Source organism: Salmo salar, chromosome ssa15 (genome assembly GCF_905237065.1).
Source record: "Salmo salar chromosome ssa15, Ssal_v3.1, whole genome shotgun sequence".
NCBI classification, from domain to species: Eukaryota; Metazoa; Chordata; class Actinopteri; order Salmoniformes; family Salmonidae; genus Salmo; species Salmo salar.
The window spans coordinates 57,577,193-57,601,676 of NC_059456.1; the positions used below are offsets into that span (position 1 = coordinate 57,577,193).

The window sequence follows — 24,484 nt, forward strand, 5'->3', positions numbered from 1 at the left end:
TTTCTGAACATCACGCGCCAATGTAAAAAGCTGTTTTTGGATATAAATATGAACTTGATTGAACAAAACATACATGTATTGTATAACATAATGTCCTAGGAGTGTCATCTGATGAAGATCATCAAAGGTTAGTGCTTCATTTAGCTGTGTTTTGGGTTTTATTGACATATATGCTTGCTTGAAAAATGGCTGTGTGGTTATTTTGGTCTATGTACTCTCCTAACATAATCTAATGTTTTGCTTTCGCTGTAAAGCCTTTTTGAAATAGGACAACGTTGTTGGATTCAGGAGAGGTTTATTTTTCAAATGGTGTAAAATAGTCGTATCTTTGAAAAATTGAAATTATTGGATTTTTGAGGTTTTTGTATTTCACGCCATGCGATCCCATTGGCTGTTGGCTAGGGGTTCCTCTGGCGGAACAGGGTTCCGCTAGCGGAACGCCTAGATGTAAGAGGTTCCTCCGCATCCAACAACACCACCACTCTTGACATGGGCACAAGAGTGTCTGTACTTCCTAAGACGGGTGAAACAATTCTGCATGCCACCCCAGGTCCTCTCCAAATACTACCACTACACCATCGAGAGAGTCCTAACCAGTTACATCACATCCTGGTACGGGAATTGCTCCGTCCACAACCGCAAAGCCCTCCAGCGGGTGATGAAGAGGGCCCAGTTACATCACTGGGACTGTGCTCCCACCCATCCAGGACATCTACTCGAAACGGTGCCTGCAGCATCATCAAGGACCCCACATACCCCAGGCATGAGCTGTTCACTCTGTTACGGTCGGGCAGACGATATCGGAGCATGATGTCTGACACCAACAGGCTCAGAAATAGTTTCTATCTACAAGCCATCAGACTGCTGAACACTTGAACTGGACTGACCACCTGCTCTGATTTTCCACACCTTAGCACACATGCACTCACCCACACATGCACTCACCCACACAGACAAACACACAATAAATTGAGCCATTGCCTTTGTTTGTATTATTATCTTTTATTATTTCTTATTGTCATTGCATTGTTGAGAAGAAACCTACAAGTAAGTATTTTGTTGGAAGGTGTATACCATCTGTATCCCGAAAATATGACCAATATAACTTTTTTTAATGATTTTTTTTATTTCACCTTTATTTAACCAAGTAGGCCAGTTGAGAACAAGTTCTCATTTACAACTGCGACCTGGCCAAGATAAAGCAAAGCAGTGCGACACAAACAACAACACAGAGTTACACATGGAATAAACAAACGTACAGTCAATAACACAATAGAAGAAGTCTATATACAGTGTGTGCAAATGGCGTAAGGCAATAAGTAGGCCATAGTAGCGAAGTAATTACAAATTAGCAAATTAACACTGGAGTGATAGATGTGCAGATGATGATGTGCAAATAGAAATACTGGTGTGCAAAAGCGCAAAAAAAGGTAATAAAAACAATATGGGGATGAGGTAAGTAGTTGGATGGGCTATTTACAGATGGGCTGTGTACAGCTGCAGCGATCGGTAAGCTGCTCAGATAGCTGACGCTTAAAGTTAGTCAGGGAGATATGTCTCCAACTTCAGCGACTTTTGCAATTTGTTCCAGTCATTGGCAGCAGAGAACTGGAAGGAGAGGCGGCCAAAGGAGGTGTTGGCTTTGGGGATGATCAGTGAGATATACACTGCTCAAAAAAATAAAGGGAACACTTAAACAACACATCCTAGATCTGAATGAAATAAATAATCTTATTAAATACTTTTTTCTTTACATAGTTGAATGTGCTGACAACAAAATCACACAAAAATAATCAATGGAAATCCAATTTATCAACCCATGGAGGTCTGGATTTGTAGTCCCACTCAAAATTAAAGTGGAAAATCACACTACAGGCTGATCCAACTTTGATGTAATGTCCTTAAAACAAGTCAAAATGAGGCTCAGTAGTGTGTGTGGCCTCCACGTGCCTGTATGACCTCCCTACAACACCTGGGCATGCTCCTGATGAGGTGGCGGATGGTCTCCTGAGGGATCTCCTCCCAGACCTGGACTAAAGCATCCGCCAACTCCTGGACAGTCTGTGGTGCAACGTGGCATTGGTGGATGGAGCGAGACATGATGTCCCAGATGTGCTCAATTGGATTCAGGCCTGGGGAACAGGCGGGCCAGTCCATAGCATCAATGCCTTCCTCTTGCAGGAACAGCTGACACACTCCAGCCACATGAGGTTTAGCATTGTCTTGCATTAGGAGGAACCCAGGGCCAACCGCACCAGCATATGGTCTCACAAGGGGTCTGAGGATCTCATCTCGGTACCTAATGGCAGTCAGGCTACCTCTGGCGAGCACATGGAGGGCTGTGCGGCCCCCCAAAGAAATGCCACCCCACACCATGACTGACCCACCGCCAAACCGGTCATGCTGGAGGATGTTGCAGGCAGCAGAACGTTCTCCACGGCGTCTCCAGACTCTGTCACGTCTGTCACATGTGCTCAGTGTGAACCTGCTTTCATCTGTGAAGAGCGCAGGGCGCCAGTGGCGAATTTGCCAATCTTGGTGTTCTCTGGCAAATGCCAAACGTCCTGCACGGTGTTGGGCTGTAAGCACAACCCCCACCTGTGGACGTCGGGCCCTTATACCACCCTCATGGAGTCTGTTTCTGACCGTTTGAGCAGACACATGCACATTTGTGGCCTGCTGGAGGTCATTTTGCAGGGCTCTGGCAGTGCTCCTCCTGCTCCTCCTTGCACAAAGGTGGAGGTAGTGGTCCTGCTGCTGGGTTGTTGCCCTTCTACGGCCTCCTCCACGTCTCCTGATGTACTGGCCTGTCTCCTGGTAGCGCCTCCATGCTCTGGACAGTACACTGACAGACACAGCAAACCTTCTTGCCACAGCTCGCATTGATGTGCCATCCTGGATGAGCTGCACTACCTGAGCCACTTGTGTGGGTTGTAGACTCCGTCTCATGCTACCACTAGAGTGAAAGCACCGGCAGCATTCAAAAGTGACCAAAACATCAGCCAGTAAGCATAGGAACTGAGAAGTGGTCTGTGGTCACCACCTGCAGAACTACTCCTTTATTGGGGGTGTCTTGCTAATTGCCTATAATTTCCACCTGTTGTCTATTCCATTTGCACAACAGCATGTGAAATGTATTGTCAATCGGTGTTGCTTCCTAAGTGGACAGTTTGATTTCACAGAAGTGTGATTGACTTGGAGTTACATTGTGTTGTTTAAGTGTTCCCTTTATTTTTTTGAGCAGTATACATGCTGGAGCGCGTGCTACAGGTGGGTGTTATTATGGTGACCAGTGAGCTGAAATAAGGCGGAGCTTTACCTAGCAAAGACTTATAGATGACCTGGAGCCAGTGGGTCTGGCGATGAATATGTAGCGAGGGCCAGCCGACAAGAGCATAATACAGGTCGCAGTGGTGGGTGGTATATGGGGCTTTGGTGACAAAACGGATGGCACTGTGATAGACTGCATCCAGTTTGCTGAGTAGAGTGTTGGATGCTATTTTGTAAATTGCATTTCCGAAGTCAAGGATCGGTAGGATAGTCAGTTTTACGAGGGTATGTTTGGCAGCATGAGTGAAGGATGCATAGTTGCGAAATAGGAAGCCGATTCTATATTTAATTTTGCATTGGAGATGCTTAATGTGAGTCTGAAAGGAGAGTTTACAGTCTAACCAGACACCTAGGTATTTGTAGTTGTCCACATATTCTAAGTCAGGACTGTCCAGAGTAGTAATGCTAGTCAGGCGGGCGGGTGTGGGCAGCGATCGGTTGAAGAGCATGCATTTGGTTTTACTAGCATTTAAGAGCACTTGGAGGCCACGGAAGGAGTGTTGTATTACATTGAAGCTCGTTTAGAGGTTTGTTAACAGTGTCCAAAGAAGGGCCAGATGTATACAGAATGGTGTCGTCTGCATAGAGGTGGATCAAGGAATCACCCGCAGCAAGAGCGACATCATTGATATATACAGAAAAAGAGTCGGCCTGAGAATTGAACCCTGTGGTACCCCCATAGACTGCCAGACGTCCGGACAACAGGACCTTCGATTTTACACACTGAACTCTATCTGAGAAGTAGTTGGTGAACCAGGCGAAGCAGTCATTTGAGGAACCAAGACTGTTGAGTCTGCCGATAAGAATACGGTGATTGATGGAGTCGAAAGCCTTGGCCAGGTCGATGAAGACGGCTCCACAGTATTGTCTTTTATTGATGGAGGTTATGATATCGTTTAGTACCTTGAGCGTGGCTGAGGTGCACCTGTGACCAACTCGGAAACCAGATTGCACAGCGGAGAAGGTACGGGGGGATTCTAAATGGTCAGTGATCTGTTTGTTACCTTGGCTTTCAAAGTTAGGGCAGGATGGATATAGGTCTGTAACAGTTTGTGTCTAGAGTGTCACCCCCTTTGAAGAGGGTGATGACCGCGGCAGCTTTCCAATCTTTAGCAATCTCAGACGATACGAAAGAGAACTTGAAACTTCATATGATTTCTGGGGTCAGGGACCCCGAGGGAATGTGCCCTGAGTGCCCGGTCAGTAAGCCGGCCCAGCACACACATGCGCACACGCACACGCACACTCTCTCTCTCTCTCTCTTGGTGCACGCACTGACCTCCCCCACTCCTGTCTGTGCAGGTGTTTAATGAAGCAGTGTATCACATGATCTGCGTTGCTCTGGACAGGAAGCTGTCAGCAGAGGAGCTGTTTGCTGTCCAGGCCCTTACCAACGACCCCTCGCTCTCCACCAGCGAGACAAGGGGACCGTCCTCCACAGGTACAGGTTGGTGTGGAGTGTTTTTTTTCTCTGCAAGAATGTAATTGTATGTGTAACTATTTTGTGTATCATTGTGTGTTGTACAGATTGTGAGGCACCAGAGGGTTGGGGCAGCAGGAAGCCCACCGAGCAGGAAATCCAGGCAGTCAGGATCCTCCAGGCCGGCTTCAAGGGACATCTAGTCCGCGAGATCCTCAATTCTACTAAACCAGGTAATAATGGGTTAATGCTGTCCTTATCCTCAACGCTACTAAACCAGGTAATAATGGGTTAATACTGCCCTCATCCTCAACGCTACTAAACCAAGTAATAATGGGTTAATACTGCCCTCATCCTCAATGCTACTAAACCAAGTAATAATGGTTTAATACTGTCCTCATCCTCAACGCTACTAAACCAGGTAATAATGGGTTAATACTGTCCTCATCCTCAATGCAACTAAACCAGGTAATAATGGGTTAATGCTGTCCTCATCCTCAATGCTACTAAACCAGGTAATAATGGGTTAATGCTGTCCTCATCCTCAATGCTACTAAACCAGGTAATAATGGGTTAATGCTGTCCTCATCTTGAACACTACTAAACCAGGTAATAATGGGTTAATGCTGTCCTCATCCTCAATGCTACTAAACCAGGTAATAATGGGTTAATGCTGTCCTCATCCTCAACGCTACTGCACCAGGTAATAATGGGTTAATACTGTCCTCACCCTCAATGTTACTAAACCAGGTAATAATGGGTTAATACGGCCTCACACTCACAATCAAACTTCTCAATGTTGTTCAATTAAATTTTCCAATGGCCTCGGGGACAATTTTACAAGGTACAATCAGAGCACAATTAGATACATTCTTTGCTATAGATAGATCTGTTCATTGAGTTGAAGAGAGGAAGAATGGATTCACACTTAGAAAGAGAGGGATGTTATCCAGACCTTTTAATTGGTTTGTAACAGGTTGACTGTTGCTTGTCTAATGAGTGAAAGGTGAATTAAAGGCATGTGATTGTTGTTAAGAGCAGTTTGTATCTTTGCCAGATAAACATCTCTACCCTCATTGCTCTCCCTCTCCCTCCCTCTCTCCCCCACTCTCTTCCTTTCTTGTTTTCTGTTTCGCCGTATCTGAGGTGGCTGTTCCAGCTCACTCCCTCTGCTTCTGGTCGATTTCCCCCCACCCCCTCCTGCCAGCCCTACCCACTCCATCAATGCCACAGGGCTCAGGCTGGCATTGCCTTTCTCTCTCTCTCTCTCCCTTCCTCCCTTTCTTTCTTATTTTATTTTTCTGTTTCTCCGTATCTGTCAAAATTATTACCTATAATGCACCGAATATAACAGGTGTAGACTTTACCGTGAAACGCTTACTTACGAGCCCTTTCTCAACAATGTAGAGTTAGAAAGTAAGAAAATTAGCAAATAAAAATAGTAACACTAAATAGCAATAACGAGTCGATATACAAGGAGTACTGGTGCCGAGTCAATGTGCTGGGGGTACGAGGTAATATGTACATGTTGGTAGGGGTAAAAGTGACATAGCAATCAGTATAGATAATAAACAGACTAGCAGCAGCTTCTGTTGAGAGTGTGAAAGTGTGTGTGTGTGGCATCAATATGTGTCTGTGTGTGAGCGTATTTATACTTTTTTTTCACCTTTATTTAACCAGGTAGGCAAGTTGAGAACAAGTTCTCATTTACAATTGCGACCTGGCCAAGATAAAGCAAAGCAGTTTGACACATACAACAACACAGAGTTACACATGGCGTAAAACAAACATACTGTCAATAATACAGTAGAAAAATAATTCTATATACAATGTGAGCAAATGAGGTGAGATAAGGGAGGTAAAGGCAAAAAAGGCCATGGTGGCAAAGTAAATACAATATAGCAAGTAAAACACTGGAATGGTAGATTTGTAGTGGAAGAAAGTGCGAAGTAGAAATAGAAATAATGGGGTGCAAAGGAGCAAAATAAATAAATAAATACAGTAGGGGAAGAGGTAGTTGTATGGGCTGAATTATAGATGGGCTATGTACAGCTGCAGTGATCTGTGAGCTGCTCTGACAGCTGGTGCTTAAAGCTAGTGAGGGAGATAAGTGTTTCCAGTTTCAGAGATTTTTGTAGTTCGTTCCAGTCATTGGCAGCAGAGAACTGGAAGGAGAGACGGCCAAAGGAGGAATTGGCTTTGGGGGTGACCAGAGAGATATACCTGCTGGAGCGCGTGCTACAGGTGGGTGCTGCTATGGTGACCAGTGAGCGGAGATAATTGGGGACTTTACCTAGCAGGGTCTTGTAAATGACCTGGAGACAGTGGGTTTGGCGACGAGTATGAAGCGAGGGCCAGCCAACGAGAGCGTACAGGTCGCAGTGGTGGGTAGTAGAGGTCGACCGATTAATCGGAATGTCCGATTAATTAAGGCAGATTTCAGGTTTTTATAACAATCAGGCCGTAATTAATTTGCCAGAATTGTACATAATTATGACATAACATTGAAGGTTGTGCAATGTAACAGGAATATTTAGACTTAGGGATGCCACCCGTTAGATCAAATACGGAACGGTTCCGTATTTCACTGAAATAATAAACGTTTCGTTTTCGAAATGATAGTTTCCGGATTCGACCATATTAATGACCAAAGGCTCGTATTTCTGTGTGTTATTATGTTATAATTAAGTCTATGATTTGATATTTGATAGAGCAGTCTGACTGAGCGATGGTAGGCAGCAGCAGGCTCGTAAGCATTCATTCAAACAGCACCTTCGTGCGTTTGCCAGCAGCTCTTCGCAATTCTTCAAGCATTGTGCTGTTTGACTTCAAGCCTATCAACCCCCGAGATTAGGCTGATGTAACCGATGTGAAATGGCTAGCTAGTTAGCGGGGTGCGCGCTAATAGCGTTTCAAACGTCACTCGCTCTGAGACTTGGGAGTGGTTGTTCCCCTTGCTCTACATGGGTAACGCTGCTTCGAGGGTGGCTGTTGTCGATGTGTTCCTGGTTCGAGCCCAGGTAGGAGCGAGGAGAGGGACGGAAGCTATACTGTTACACAGGCAATACTAAAGTGCCTATAAGAACATCCAATAGTCAAAGGTATATGAAATACAAATCGTATAGAGAGAAATAGTCCTATAATTCCTATAATAACTACAACCTAAAACTTCTTACCTGGGAATATTGAAGACTCATGTTAAAAGGAACCACCAGCTTTCATATGTTCTCATGTTCTGAGCAAGAAACTTAAACGTTAGCTTTTTTACATGGCACATATTGCACTTTTACTTTCTTCTCCAACACTTTGTTTTTGCTTTATTTAAACCAAATTGAACATGTTTCATTATTTATTTAAGGCTAAATTGATAGTATTTATGTATTATATTAAGTTCAAATAAGTGTTAATTCAGTATTGTTGTAATTGTCATTATTACAAAGAAAAAAATTGGCCGATTAATCGGCATCGGCTTTTTTGGTCCCCCAATAATCGGCATCGGCGTCGAAAAATCATAATCGGTCGACCTCTAGTGGGTAGTATGTGGGGCTTTGGTGACAAAACTGATGGCACTGTGATAGACTGCATCCAGTTTATTGAGTAGAGTGTTGGAGGCTATTTTGTAAATTACATCGCCGAAGTCGAGGATCGGTAGGATGGTCAGTTTTATGAGGGTATGTTTGGCAGCATGGGTGCTTTGTTGCGAAATAGGAAGCCAATTCTAGATTTAACTTTGGATTGGAGATGTTTGATGTGAGTCTGGAAGGAGAGTTTACAGTCTAACCAGACACCTAGGTATTTGTAGTTGTATATGTAGTGTGTGTGTGTGTGTGTGTGTGTGTTGGAGTGTAAGTGTGTGTGAGTCTAATAAATGTGCATAGAGTCAGTGTAAGAGAGTCAGTGCAAAAAAGGGTAAAGTTAATAGTCTGAGTAGCCATTTGATTAACTGTTCAGTAATCATATGGCTTGGGGGTATGAAGTTGTTCAGGTGCCTTTTGGCCCCAGGTTGGCGCTCCGGTACCACTTGCCCCCAGGTTGGCGCTCCGGTACCACTTGCTGTGCCGTAGCAGAGTGAACAGTCTATAGCTTGGGTGGCTAGGGTCTTTGACAATTTACAGGCCCTTCCTCTAAAACCGCCTGGTATAGAGGACCTGGATGGCAGGGAGCTCGGCCTCAATGATGTACTGTGCCATCTCCACCGCCCTCTGTAGTGCCTTGTGATTAAGGGCGGTCCAGTTGTCATACCAAACGGTGATGCAGCCAGTCAAGATGCTCTCAATGGTGCAGCTATAAAACTTTTTCAGGGCCATTCCAAATCTTGTCAGCCTCCTTCTTCACAACTGTGATAGTGTGAGAGAAACATATTAAGTCAAGGAACTTGAAGCTATCGACCCGCTCCACTACAGCCTTGTCGATGTGGATGGGGTATCCTCGCCCCTCTGTTTCCTGTAGTCCACAATCAGCTCCTTTGTCTTGCTGACATTGAGGCAGAGGTTGTTGTCCTGGCACTGCACTGCCAGGTCTCTGACCTCATCCCTGTAGGCTGTCTCATCGTCGTCGGTGATCAGGCCTACTACCACTGTGTAGTCAGCAAACTAGATGAATGTGTTGAAGTGATGCATAGCCATACAGTCTTGGGTGAACAGGGAGTATAGGAGGGGACAAAACACACACCCCTGAGGGGCCGCAGTGTTGAGGGTCAGCGTGGCAGATGTGTTGTTACCCACCCTTACCACCTGGAGGAGGTCGTCAGAAAGTCCAGGATTCAGTTGCAGAACGAGGTGTTCAGTCCCAGGGTCCCGAGCTTGGTGATGAGCTTTGAGGCTGAGCTGTAGTCAATGCACAGCATTCTCACATAGGTATTTCTCCAGGTGGGAGAGAGCAGTGTGGAGTGCTATAGAAATTGAGTAATCTGTGGATCTGTTGAGGCGGTATGAGAATTCAAATCAAAGTTTATTTGTCACGTGCGCCAAATACAACAGGTGTAGACCTTACAGTGAAATGCTTACTTACAGGCTCTAACCAACAGTGCAAAGAAGGTATTAGGTGAACAATGGGTAAGTAAAGAAATAAAAACAACAGTAATAAGACAGTGAAAAATAATAGTAGCAAAATTGGAGTGGTGTCTGGGATGATGGTGTTGATGTTACAGCATTTCTTGGTTACAGATGTGAGTGCTACGGGACGATAGTCGTTTAGGCTGGTTACATTAGTTCTTAGGAACAGACACATTGGTGGTCTGCTTGAAACATGTTGGGATTACAGACTGGGACAAAGAGATGTTGGAAATTATGTGAAGATACTTGACAGCTCATCTGAGCATACTCTGAGAATGCGTCCTGGTATTCCGTCTGGCCCAGCGGCCTAGCGAGTGTTAACCTGTTTAAAAGTCTTACTCACATCGGCAATGGAGAGCAAGATCACACAGTTGTCCGGGACAGCAGGGGCTCTCATGTCTGGCTCAGCGTTTGCCTCGGTCTGGGAGATTTTCGTCACTGGACAACTCACGGCTGGGTTTTCCTTTTGTAATTTGTAATAGTCTGCAAACCCTACCACATCAGGCGAACATCGGAACCGGTGTAGTAAGATTCAATATTAGTCCTATATTGACATTTTCCATGTTTGATGGTTCGTCAGGGTCGTAAGCAGGCTTTCTTGCAATCATCCATGTCCGTGTCCGTTCATTGAAAGCGATAATCCATTGCTTTTTGTTAGGGTACTTATGTCCAGTATGGTCACTGTGGGGATGACTTCATCAATGCACTCGTTGATGAAACCCATGACTGATGTGGTAATCTCCTCAATGTTATCTGATGAATCCCTGAACATACTCTGGTCTGTGCTAGCGAAGCAGTCTTGTAGCTTAGCGTCCGCTTCATCAGACCACTTCCGTACTGAGCACATCTCTGGTACGTCCTGTTTGAGTTTTTGCTTGTAAACAGGAAGCAGGAGGATGGAGTCATGATCTGATTTGCAGAAGGGAGGGCGAGGGAAGGCCTTAATTAAAAGTGGTTCAGAGCCTCTTGGTAAAAGTGGGATAAACAGAATTTCAGGAGTAAAAGTCCTAGAAACAGCCACTAGAAACACTTCCTCTGGGTGAGCGTTTTCTTGTTTGTTTATGGCCCTGAACAGCTCGTTGAGTGCCTGCTTGGTTCCATTCTCGTTTTGTGGTAGGATGTAGACAGCAGTGATGATTACAGATAAAATATTTTGGCAGATAAAAACGTCTGCAATTTCCCATGAGATATTCTAGTTCAGGTGAGCAAAAGCTTGAGACTTCCTTCACACTTGAAGCAGCGCACCACTTGTTGTTTACAACAAAGAATATTAAAGTTTTTCACGTCCCGTTGGTAGGAATCTCTCAAACAGAGCTCAGCCATCTTGTTCTCAAGTGACTGGACATTGGCCAGTAAAATGGAGGGGAGTGCCGATTGATTTTCTCTGCGTCTTAGTCTAACAAATACTCCAGCACTCCTCCGTCGTCTTCGCTTGCAGCGCTTCGGTAACCCGAACAATGGAGTAGGGTCCGGTGTAAACAAGGGAAAAGCTGAGTTGAAGTAGGAGCTGAAATTGAGGTTAAAGTTAGTAGCTGTCGATTTATAATTCAAATGTACTTGGCTGTGATAATGGTGTGAGCTTTCTGTAAGAAATTAAGGATAAACACAAAAAAAGTCACAAAATAACAAAGTTGGGTTGGACCTTCTCCATCGGCGTCATCTTATTATTCTCTCTCTCTCTCTCTCTCTCTCTCTCTCTCTCTCTCTCTCTCTCTCTCTCTCTCTGCCTCTCTCTCTCTCTGCCTCTCTCTCTCTCTGCCTCTCTCTCTCTCTGCCAAGAGTTAGCCCTGTGCCCTATCTTTGGGACTCTGGGCTGAAATAGAGACTTATCGATGAGTCTGCCACTCTCACTAATACACCCTGACAGGTGAGGTGGTGGGGGGGACAGGACAACACACACATTCATGCACACACACATCGACCCACCCACCTGCACCCCCTCGAACATCCAAACAGCTCTGTTGTGACATGTTTACGGGTTGAGGGAGAGCTAGAGAGAGGGAAAGGGATAGAAGGAGGGAGGGTGTTATTTAGGTGAGGGACATGAACAGACTCTATTTATTGCCAGGGCTTGAGGGTTATTCTGTCCTGTCCAGCCTGTCAGAACACAATATTAAGGCCTGGAGCAGAGACATGAGATTCCAGTACTCGCCAAACTCCCCTCCTTGTTACACTACACTCACAGACTTGTCATTAGGACGACACACACAGATTCCATCACTGGTACACCACACTGGTTGTTCAAGAAACTAATTTGTTTTGGTATAGAGCCCCCCCCCCAATACCTAGATACCATATTCCAAGCCTTACATTTTAAACACACTGCATGCCTCAAAGCACTTTAGGAACACATAAAAAATAATGACATCAACAACTGATGTCTCATTACAGGCCACGCTGTCAGTTTTTTATCACTAACTACCTCAAATGCCCTGTCTGTCACAAACAGCCATCTCTCTACAAGATGACTTTTTCATCTCCCAAACCAGAGCCCAGCCCATAATGGCTCTGTTGATTTGGAGAAGATGAGAAACGCCTGTCATTGAGACTTTCTCACGCCGGCACGCAAGCTTGCACGGAGGCACACACACCTCAGTAGCATAGCCAGGAGATGCAGTATGAAGAATTACATATTTTATGAATTGATCCAGTACATGGCTAGTGTAACAGGGTTGGAGATGAATGTCACAGTGAATTTGATGTTTGAATGTATTTTTTTCTCTTTCGTCACAAAAAAATGCATCTGGCACTCTCCCTCATCTTTTTACCTTCCGTTAAGTCAAGTATTATAACAATGTGTTCATGTCTTTGGCTTCAAGGTGAATGTCTTTCATCTTTTATGTATGTCTGCTGCTACTTAACTGAGCGTGGTGTGTGTGTTATATGTATTATCTAGGCACAAAGGAGAATCTCAGTGCCTCAAAGACGCTTCAGGAGATGTGGGCTAGTGTGGAATCGGATGCAGAGAAACACGCAGTGTCTTTATTGAGGTAAATTATTAATCAGCTAGCTCAACATCGCACACATTCACAGCTGAGCACACAACACTAAAACCCAATCTCACACAGCACACGCAAACATGACACATCTAATTTAGCCAACACACTGCATACTTGTGTTTTCTTTCCTACACTGTAAAGGGGATACTGTGAATTTCACAGTAGCTTACAGGCAGGTCGGTGGCAATATGTTTTTCGTATTTCAGTACACCTTCTGTAGTATAAATACAGTATCGAAGCAGGTACTGCGTAATGACATACAGTACAATACCGTAAAATGTACTGTATTATACTGCAATAAAGTATGCTGCCGTAATCGGAATGAATTAATGGGTGAATGCATTAAATTAATTGAGGGGAGAGGTTTGTATTTCACAATATTTACTGTAATTACAAGGGATTGGTTCGAACAGGTTGGCTGATAGGTAAAGTGTCTACACATTACAGTATATAAATGAATAGTTTCTGTTTTATATCACTTGCACTTCTAGAGGCCTTGACAAAGGCATCCAAACTGGCAGCAACTACAGGGCAAAACAGACTCACAGTCTCACTGCAGAATTAGATGTTCATCCACTTCCTTGAAACGGCAAATTTCAAATTGCTCCAAACATCACTTTTCTAAGTGTTTTTGTTGCTCCTACTGCTCTATATCATTCCATTTCTCAAATTTCTAGTGTTAGTGCAATGATTGCAAGTACCCATACACTTGCAGTCATTAGCGTTACCCATACACTTGCAGTCATTAGCGTTACCCATAGACTTGCAGTCATTAGCGCTACCCAAAGACTTGCAGTCATTAGCGCTACTCATAGACTTGCAGTCATTAGCGCTACTCATAGACTTGCAGTCATTAGCGTTACTCATAGACTTGCAGTCATTAGCATTACTCATAGACTTGCAGTCATTAGCATTACACATAGACTTGCAGTCATTAGCGTTACTCATAGACTTGCAGTCATTAGCGTTACTCATAGACTTGCAGTCATTAGCGTTACTCATAGACTTGCAGTCATTAGCGTTACTCATAGACTTGCAGTCATTAGCGTTACTCATAGACTTGCAGTCATAAGCGTTACTCATAGACTTGCAGTCATTAGCATTACTCATAAACTTGCATTTTCCGATGTCTTCGACGTCAATCTTGAACGATCTGGTGCAGCATTCTCACTCATGAGTGCAACAAATAAAGCCTCTTACAAGGCACGCCTCAAAATATGTTAATTAGCCAGAAACAGCAATACCATGCACCTACTAGTGGTCACGGTACTGTATTCTGTTGCGTGTAATTAAAGTACCATTCGAAATGCAGAAATTCTTTCCCCACCCATAACATTTACCCACAGTGCACCATAATTTACAGTATGCTGCAGTAAACGTTTCAGAGTATTTTACTGTCGATAACACCCAAAATGATTGTATAATTTACCGTTTTCCATTACAGTGCATTGTTGGGTACGTACAACAATATGGCTTGGCACACTGTTATGACACTGTGCCAGCTAAGTGCATTGAGGCAATTCATTTAGCCTCTTTCCATGCGTGCCCAGAGTCTGTCCCTGTCCTCCTCAGTGAGTCCTATAGCCATGGCTCAGCCTCACGGTAGAGGAGAGGTGAGTAGTTTTCCACATTGTGTCCCATCGTCTCCTGGTGGTACCATCTGCTGTTTATCCTCTCTCTGCTCCAATCGGCTCTTTGTGTCTTGATCCACCGGGTGAGGGGTGTGTGTGTGTGTGTGTGTGTGTGTGCGTGTGTGTGTGTGCGTGCTGCGCGTGCGTGCGTGCGTGCGTGCGTGCGTGCGTGCCAAAGAGAACCCAAAGAGAAGCTCCCCATAGTATATTGCGCTTAAATAAAATGACCATGGTGGTGTGATGAAGAAATATTACAATGATAATACATAATTGTAACTAATAAATGTAACTGTATTCTTCTGGAGAGCTCATAAGAGACTGATTATGCACATGACCTGTTTCACACATTGATTATGGCTGTTAGTTCAGTATCATATCTGAGAGAATTCTGGCCAAATGTATCTGCCTCATATTCTGTTTAACCCCTCATTCTCTGTTTCTGTGACCCTCTTTCTGGGATTTTTTTCCCCCCAGTCTGTTGAGCCCAGTGACAGGCTCCAGATAGGGAATGTGCAGTCTGAAGCCACTGGGTCACTCTGGTACAAATCAAAAATAATCCTCCACTTCTAACATGATGCGTGTCCATCTCCGCACCTTGTAACTTTTACTCACTTATAACCTCTTGGGTGCTCGTCTCACCAAACACAGACAAACCCTGTCTTTGTCAACTCTAAACTCTTTGAGTGAAGTTGACAAAGTGAGGTTACACTGTCATATAGTAACTCTCAGCCCTCTCTATATAAAAGTTAACTCCCCCCCCCCCCAGGAGTTTTAGGGCCGCATGTATCAAGTGTCTCAGTGTAGGACTGCTGATTTTAGGATCAGTTTCACTTTTTAGATCATGCTGAATAAGATAACATGGACATGGGGGACCTGATCCTAGATCAGCACTCCTACTCTGAGACGCTTCATACATCAGGCCCCTGATCTCGTCCTCTGTTTATGCAGTATTGGAGTGGACCTAGCCCCCATATGCAGCACCTCTTTTTCCTGATAGTCATGGTTGTTGTGTCTTTATTGTCCAGGTACATCTTCAGTAACGATGAGAGGACAGCTGAACTGTACCCCTGTCGGGAGGATGAGTGGACCAGAATCACGTTCACTGACTACTCTGTCCCTCTGCCTGAACTGGCCAACTCCTGGATACTGGTCTTCAGGTAGAAAACACACACACATACTCACACAACACACGGATAGAGCACTGAATCATGTCATATATGAATGTAAAATGTTTTGCTAACACTCCATGATCCTCCATTGTTAATGATTTTTATGTGGTAGTAAAACTTCATTGTGAGTACTGTGTGTGTGTGTTTGTGTGTTCCAGAGAGGTGTTCTTGGTGCCTAAAGAAATGCTGCTGGTGGCTAAGGTCTACTCCCCAGTCTCCTCCTGTCTGCTCCACGTCATAGACAACAACACAGGAGAGGAGCTACCCAGAGTCTTCCAGAGAGTAGAGCCCCACGTCTACAAACATAACCAGGTCTCAACATTAAACAAACTACTGTACATTCAACCTCTCACAAATACAAACACAAACTGTATGTTATACTGTACATAGAAACGCATATGTATGTGTATATAAAAAACAAATCAGGTTTTTGTGTTTTACAGTGTAGGAATGTGGCTGTGTGAGTGCGGCACTATGATAGTACTGTATGTGCAGTATATGTGTGTGGGTGTGCCATGTATTTTTGTGTGTGTGAGGAACTAAACCTCATGCCTCATACCCACCTCCCTGTAGCGTGGATACACCTTTATGGCGGAGGCCCACACCCCTGACACACCCCTCGTGGGGGCCAAGTGGAGGATGCGTCTGATTGGCTCATGTGATCTTCCTGACCTGGCACGAGAGGCTCCACTCAACAACTTCTCTGTGAAGGAATTCAGGGATTACTACATTCCCAATGACAGGAACGTCATCTGCAGGTAGCATAACGGAATAATGACAGGGTAAAACATACGTACTTAGGTTGAAAGGTGCCTAATTTAATTGTAATCGGTTATATGATTCATCAGGAATTCATAATTTCCTGTTGACTATGTTTTGTGCTAATCACATATTGATTGAGGGCATAGTTTTTCCTGGTCAGATCACATTGTCAGGAAAACCTTCTGGCCCTACCAATAATAAACTCTGTATATTATGACAGGTATTCTGTGAAGGTGACCGCGGACCACGCCGGTACAGTCCAGTTCCAGACGTCCAAACCGGATGTTCACATCCGCCTCTCCGTCCTGGACCATGAGGAAGTGGTAGCTAGTAACACTGGGAAAGGCCACGTGGTCATCCCGGTATACCACTTCCATCCTAGCAACTGTGAGTAACATTGTTTTAAGGTCAGATGGAAGACAAGTGCTTCTTAGAGGAGTCATTGTATTTTCATATATTTCCTGTGTCACTTGCAATCATGATTGACAGGGTAGATATTAGCTCAGTATGTTGTAGAACATGTCGAGGTATTCATTCTGTTCACAAAGTACTGTATTTAAATGACTGTGTCTGTAACAGTCATTTACTGTACATATGTTTTTTTTCTATAAATAATGGGGCCACTGTGTGACATTAGATAAACATTTAAAATGGTTTGAAACTAAAATAAAAAGGATGTTTATGCAGTTCCACATGGTTAGAAATAAAAGTTAATATATGCAAATTAGCGCATAACTCCACCTATACATCATCATAGGCGAATGATATTGGCGCCGGAGGGGATGGCTGCGGTTTTATGGGTTCCTAAACAACTGTGCTGTTTTGTTAGTTTTTTCACTTATTTTAGCTTATTTTGTACATAATGTTGCTGCTACCATCTCTTATGACCGACAATAGCTTCTGGACATCAGAAAGGCGATATTCACTTCGAACTGGACAAAGATTTTTCTTTAACGAGTCCGACACGAATGATATACTGCTTTCTCGAGAACAAGCCCAAATCCCTGTCATTTGCGTGAAGAAAAGACAGAGGAAAAGGGGGCAGAGGTCGGGCTGCCTTCTGAGAATTCGTAGGCGAGAGAGTAAACCTCCACTACCATCCGTTCTATTGGCCAACGTGCAATCATTGGAAAATAAAATGGATGATCTACGATTAAGACTATCCTACTAACGGGACATTAAAAAGTGTAATATATTATGTTTCACTGAGTCGTGGCTGAACGACGACACGGATAATATAGAGCTGGCTGGGTTTACTGTGCATCGGCAAGACAGAGAAGCTACATCTGGTAAGACGAGGGGCAGGGGTGTGTGTCTGTTTGTCAATAACAGCTGGTGCGTGATGTCTAATATTAAAGAAGTCTTGAGGTATTGTTCGCCTGAGGTAGAGTAGCTCATGATAATCTGTAGACCACACCAAATACCAAGAGAGTTCTCATCTATGTTATTCGTAGCCGTCTATTTACCTCCACAAACTGATGCTGACACTAAGATCGCACTCAATGAGCTGTATAAGGCCATAAGCAAACAAGAAAATTCTCATCCAGAAACGACGCTCCTAGTGGCCGGGGACTTTAATGCAGGCAAACTTAAATTCGTTGGACCTTATTTTACCAGCATGTCACATGTGCAACCAGAGGGAAAAAAATCTAGACCACCTTTACTCCACACACAGAGACGCATACAATGCTCTCCTTCGCCCTCCATTTGGCAAATATGACCATAATTCTATCCTCCTGATTCCTGCTTACAAGCAAAAACAAAAGCAGGTAGTACCAGTGACTCGCTCAATACGGAAGTGGTCAGATGACACGGATGCTAAGCTACAGGACTGTTTTGCTAACACAGACTGGAATATGTTCCGGGATTCATCCAATGGCATTGAGGAATACACCACCTCAGTCATCGGCTTCATCAATAAGTGCATTGATGACGTCGCCCCCACAGTGACTGTACGTACATATCCCAACCAGAAGCCATGGATTACATGCAACATCCGCATCGAGCTAAAGGCTAGAGCTGCCACTTTCAAAGAGCGGGACACTAATCTGGATGCTTATAAAAAATCCCGCTACGCCCTCAGACAAACTATCAGGAAAAGCGTCAATACAGGATTAAGATTGAATCCTGCTACACCGGCTCTGATGCTTGTCGGATGTGGTAGGGTATGCAAACTATTTTTGACTACAAAGGGAAACCCAGCCGCGAGTTTCCCAGTGATGCGAGCCTACCAAACGAGCGAAATGCCTTTTCTGGTCGCTTCGAGGCAAGCAAAACTGAAGCATGCCTGAGATCTGTTTTGTGAAGTGCACCAGACCCTCCTGCAGCAAAGCACCCCCACAACATGATGCTACCATTCCCGTGCTTCATGGTTGGGATGGTGTTCTTCGGCTTGCAAGCCTCCCCCTTTTTCCTCCAAACGTAACAATGGTCATAATGGCCAAGCAGTTATATTTTTGTTTCATCAGACCAGTGTACATTTCTCCAAAAAGTATGATCTTTGTCTCCATGTGCAGTTGCAAAACGTAGTCTGTCTTTTTTTATGGCGGTTTTGGAGCAGTGGCTTCTTCCTTGCTGAGTGGCCTTTCAGGTTAAGTCGATATAGGACTTGTTTTACTGTGGATATAGATACTTTTGTACCTGTTTCCTCCAGAATCTTCACAAGGTCCTTGGCTGTTGTTCTGGGATAGATTTGCACTTTTTGCACCAATGTACATTCATCTCTAGGAGACAGAACCCATCTCCTTCCTCAGCGGTATGACGGCTGTGTGGTCCCATGGTGTTTATATTTGCGTACTATTGTTTGTACAGATAAACGTGGTACCTTCAGGCATTTGTAAATTGCTCCCAAGGATGAACCAGCATTGTGGAGGTCTCCATTTTTTTTCTGTGGTCTTGGCTGATTTCTTTTGATTTTCCCATGATGTCAAGCAAAGAGGCACTGAGTTTGAAGGGAGGCCTTGAAATACATCCACAGGTACACCTCCAATTGACTCAAATGATGTCAATTAGCCTATCAGAAGCTTCTAAAGCCATTACATCATTTTCTGGAATTTTCCAAGCTGTTTAAAGGCATAGTCAACTTAGTGTATGTACACTTCTGACCCACTGTAATTGTGATACAGTGAATTATAAGTAAAATAATCTGTCTGTAAACAATTGTTGGAAAAATTACTTGTCATCCACAAAGTAGATGTCCTAACCGACTTGCCAAAACTACAGTTTGTATCTAGACGTTCCGCTAGCGGAACACCTGCTCCAATATCCAATGATGGGCGTGGCGCGAAATACAAATTCCTCTAAAATCCGAAAACTTCAATTTTTCAAACATATGACTATTTTACAGCATTTTAAAGACAAGACTCTCGTTAATCTAACCACACTGTCCGATTTCAAAAAGGCTTTGCAACGAAAGCAAAACATTAGATTATGTCAGCAGAGTACCCAGCCAGAAATAATCAGACACCCATTTTTCAAGCTAGCATATAATGTCACAAAAACCCAGAAGACAGCTAAATGCAGCACTAACCTTTGATGATCTTCATCAGATGACACACCTAGGACATTGTTATACAATACATGCATGTTTTGTTCAATCAAGTTCATATTTATATTAAAAAACAGCTTTTTACATTAGCATGTGACGTTCAGAACTAGCATACGGGGAATTTACTAACAATTTACTAAATTACTCACGATAAACGTTCACAAAAAGCATAACAATTATTTTAAGAATTATAGATACAGAACTCCTCTATGCACTCGATATGTCCGATTTTAAAATAGCTTTTTGGTGAAAGCACATTTTGCAATATTCTAAGTACATAGCCCAGCCATCACGGGCTAGCTATTTAGACACCCGGCAAGTTTAGCCTTCACCAAAATCAGATTTACTATAAGAAAAATGTTATTACCTTTCCTGTTCTTCGTCAGAATGCACTCCCAGGACTTCTACTTCAATAACAAATGTTGGTTTGGTCCCAAATAATCCATCGTTATATCCAAATAGCGGCGTTTTGTTTGTGCGTTCTAGACACTATCCGAAATGGTAAATCAGGGTCGTGCGCATGGCGCATTTCGTGACAAAAAATGTCTAAATATTCCATTACCGTACTTCGAAGCATGTCAACCGCTGTTTAAAATCAAAATTATTATCAAAATTATCTCGTAAAAAAGCGATAATATTCCGACCGGGAATCTGCTTTTTGGTAAATAGAGGGAAAAACAGAAAGACGGGGGCGGCCAGTGCACGCGCCTAAGCCCTTTGTCCTCTGATAGACCACTTAGCAAAAGAGCTCGTGTGTTTCAGCCAGGGCTTTGAATTACGTCATTCAGCTTTTTCCCGGGCTCTGAGCGCCCATGGAAGCCGTAGGAAGTGTCACGTAACAGCAGAGATCCTTTGTAATGGATAGAGATGACAAAGAAGGCCAAGAAATGGTCAGACGGGGTACTTCCTGTACAGAATCTTCTCAGGTTTTGGCCTGCCAAATGAGTTCTGTTATACTCACAGACACCATTCAAACAGTTTTAGAAACTTTGGACTGTTTTCTATCCAAAGCTAATAATTATATGCATATTCTAGTTTCTGGGCAGGAGTAATAATCAGATTAAATCGGGTACGTTTTTTTATCCAGCCGTGAAAATACTGCCCCCTAGCCATAACAGGTTAACAAGAAATGTGTGGAGTGGTTGAAAAACGAGTATTAATGACTCCAACCTAAGTGTATGTAAACCTCCGACTTCAACTGTATATACAAGGCGGTGTCAAAGGAAGGCCCAATAAATTGTCAAAGACCCCAGTCACCCAAGTCGTAGACTTTTCTCTCTGCTACCGCACGGCAAGCGGTACCAGAGCACCAAGTCTAGGACCAAAAGGCTCCTTAACAGCTTTTACCCCCAAGCCATAAGACTGCTGAACAATTAATCAAATGGTCACTCGGTCTATTTACATTGACACCCCCCTCTCAATGTTTTTTTTTCACTGCTGCTACGCGCTGTCTGTTATCTATGCATAGTCACTTTACCCGTACCTACATGTACAAATTACCTCGACCTGTACCCCAGCACATTGACTCAGTACTGCAACTCCCTGTATATAGCTTCGTTATTGTTATTTAATGTGTTACTTTTTATTATTTTTACTTTAGTTAATTTTTCAAGTATTTTCTTAACTCTTTCATAAACTGCATTGTTGGTTAATTACACTGCATTTCTGAGATCTCTATACAAAAAACTGTCCGACAGCTTGATCCAGGATTTTTACAGGGTTCGAGTGCCATAAGTGCAAGGACAGAAAAGTAATGTTTTATGTCATGCGATTTTGAACAAATCCATCAAGCCGTCAACCATGATAAAGTGTTAGGTTTTAAATCAACTCGTGCATTTTATTGAATATACAGTAGCTATGATCCCCTTATCTCAATGTAGTGTCATACATATTTTTTGCAGATTATTATCAATGATTTATCAGCAGCTGTAACAAGTTTTCAGTGTAGGAAATCCTCACTGGTACCCTAGTTTATAGAAAGACCCATATACCTAACGTTTTAAGATAGATCTGCCAGCTCTCACAGCCAACTGTCTTAGTGTACCATTCATTATATCGTACAGTATATACACAGTGTGTACAGTACATCATGGTCACAGTCTGAATCGCACTGTCCCTAGCCTCACACCAGGCACGTGACACCCTAGAGTAGTGACTTTCGGATGGCCAGGGCCAGCCTCCCTCCCTCTCTCTCACACACACACACACAGACACTCCCTGATTTACCATTTTAGCATTACTGTCCAAATACATACGTAATCGTTGTTTGCTGGAGATAGATGACGATTTACACTCCCGTCTATGTATGTATTTGGACAATGATGCATAAATGATAGATTTGGCTGTATATATAGTACTCCAGCATTTTGTATTAGAGATAGATCAAATGTTTCGTATGAGGTGACAATACAGAATGTCATCTTTTTATTTCAGTTTATTATTTTTTTTATACATATCTGATTTACCAATTAGAAATTAAAGCACTTTATATACTGTATCTAGACCCCGCGTTTGAAGAAGAAAGAGTTTGGGAAAATTTCACTTATAGTATATTAACCCTCATCAAATCACATGTTATTTGTCACATGCTTAGTAAACAACAGGTGTAGACTAACTTACGGGCCCTTCCTAACCTTGCAGAGAGAAAAAAATATATATATATATAAAAACCTCATACTACCGACTGGGGTCATTTTGACCCCAGAGGTATATTTTTTTTAACATAGCCCAAAGGTGGTTTATTCAATTTTTCCTATTTTTCATGACTCTGTCAATCAACATGACAGTCGTATTTACCACATTAATATGACAAAATGTGTATTGACTTAAAAATTCAAAAAAACTAAATGATACTACAATCAAATGATGATAAATCAGCTTTTTAGTACTTACTTGGATTGTACTAAAATCTGTGCATTATTGAAGGGACACATTTCTATTGAAGTTTTACAGAATATGCAAATTAACTGTAATTTTGTGACCCCAGTTGGTGATCCATGTATGTAAAACATGTTGGCAGGATGAGGGTTAAAGTAGTCAAATGTTTAGTATTTGGTCCCATATTCCTTTCACATAATGACTACATCAAGCTTGTGATTCTACAAACTTGTTGGAGGCATTTGCAGCTTGTGTTGGTTGTGTTTTGGATAATGTTTTGTCCAATAAGAAGTGAATTGTGATTAATGTATTGTGTCGTTTTGGAGTCACTTCTATTGTAAGTAAGAATAGAAAATGTTTGAACATTTCTACATGATGCGACCATGATTATGGATAATCATGAATGAATCGTGAATGATGATGGGTGAGAAAGTTACAGAGGGACAAAGATCAAAATGCTTATCTCCCCCATTATTGGTAATGGTAATGCTTTGTTGTAGCCTCTGTTACATTTACATTTTAGTCATTTAGCAGACGCTCTTATCCAAAGCGACTTACAGTAGTGAATGCATACATTTCATATATTTCATACATTTTTTTTCTCCGTTCTCCGTACTGTTACTTTCAGAAACATCTCATCTACTCACTTAGAAAAACATTTCCTCCAGTCATCAACCCAAAACACAACCAAAACAAATGCATCTAACGAGTTTGTAGAGTCACAAGCTTGATGTAGTCATTGGGGTGGCAGGTAGCCTAGTGGTTAGAGCGTTGGGCCAGTAACCGAAAGGCTGGTAAAAATCTGTTGTTCTGCCCCTGAACAAGGCAGTTAACCCACAGTTCCCCGGTAGGCTGTCATTGTAAATAAGAATTTGTTCATAACTGAGTTGCCTAGTTAAATAAAGGTTAAATAAAAATAACAAATTAAATTGCGTGCTGGGAATATAGGACCAGCTACTTTCACTTTTGACTACTTTGGTACACTATAAGTGAAATTTGTCCAAATACTGTGGACATCTTATAACATTTTCAAATGGAGGGACTTGATCTATAAAGTGCTTTAATTTCTAAATGGTAAATCAGATATGAATGGAAATAACTTCAAATAAAAGGTGACATTCTGCACTGTCACTGCAAATGAAACAATTGATCTTGAATCCAAAATGCTGGAGTATAGAGCCACATTTAACATTTTAGCATCACTGTCCAAATACATACGTAGGGGAGGGTAAGGTATTCTGTTTATGCGAGTGTATGATATTACCCATTTGTTGTCAGTGTAATGGTGACTGCATTTCCTGCTCAGATTCTGCAGTGCCAGCCTTTCACTCTCTCGGCCACACTGTGAACACCGCAGCGGCATCACGCCATGGTGATGTCTGTCTGTTTGTCAGCCTTTAAAAATGCCCTGGCTCTCTCAGGATATACTGTCTTTGTCCATACAGTCAGCAGAGTTCTCAGTATATCGCGCAAACAGGAATAACCGCTCCGGAAAGAAGAAAGGTGGGGGTGTATGTTCATGATTAACCACTCATGGTGTGATTGTGTTAACATACAGAAACTCAAGTCCTTTTGTTCACCCGACCTAGAATACCTCACAATCAAGTGACGTCCGTATTACCTCCCAAGAAAATTCTCTTCGGTTATAGTCACAGCCGTGGATTTTCACTCTCAAGCCGATATCACGACGGCCCT

The 24,484-nt window shown here is 43.0% G+C and overlaps 1 protein-coding gene across 2 annotated transcripts in view; it reads left to right on the forward strand.

The window, feature by feature from the left end:
* The window catches only part of adgb (androglobin), a 116,991-nt gene that overhangs the window by 69,109 nt on the left and 23,398 nt on the right, over positions 1 to 24,484 (forward strand). For both annotated transcript variants that reach the window (XM_045695892.1, XM_045695893.1), the window contains 7 exons: positions 4,633 to 4,771; positions 4,858 to 4,983; positions 12,701 to 12,794; positions 15,460 to 15,591; positions 15,762 to 15,915; positions 16,177 to 16,361; positions 16,586 to 16,752. In XM_045695892.1, coding sequence (XP_045551848.1) covers positions 4,633 to 4,771; positions 4,858 to 4,983; positions 12,701 to 12,794; positions 15,460 to 15,591; positions 15,762 to 15,915; positions 16,177 to 16,361; positions 16,586 to 16,752 — 997 coding nt within the window. The remainder of the gene's footprint in view (positions 1 to 4,632; positions 4,772 to 4,857; positions 4,984 to 12,700; positions 12,795 to 15,459; positions 15,592 to 15,761; positions 15,916 to 16,176; positions 16,362 to 16,585; positions 16,753 to 24,484) is intronic.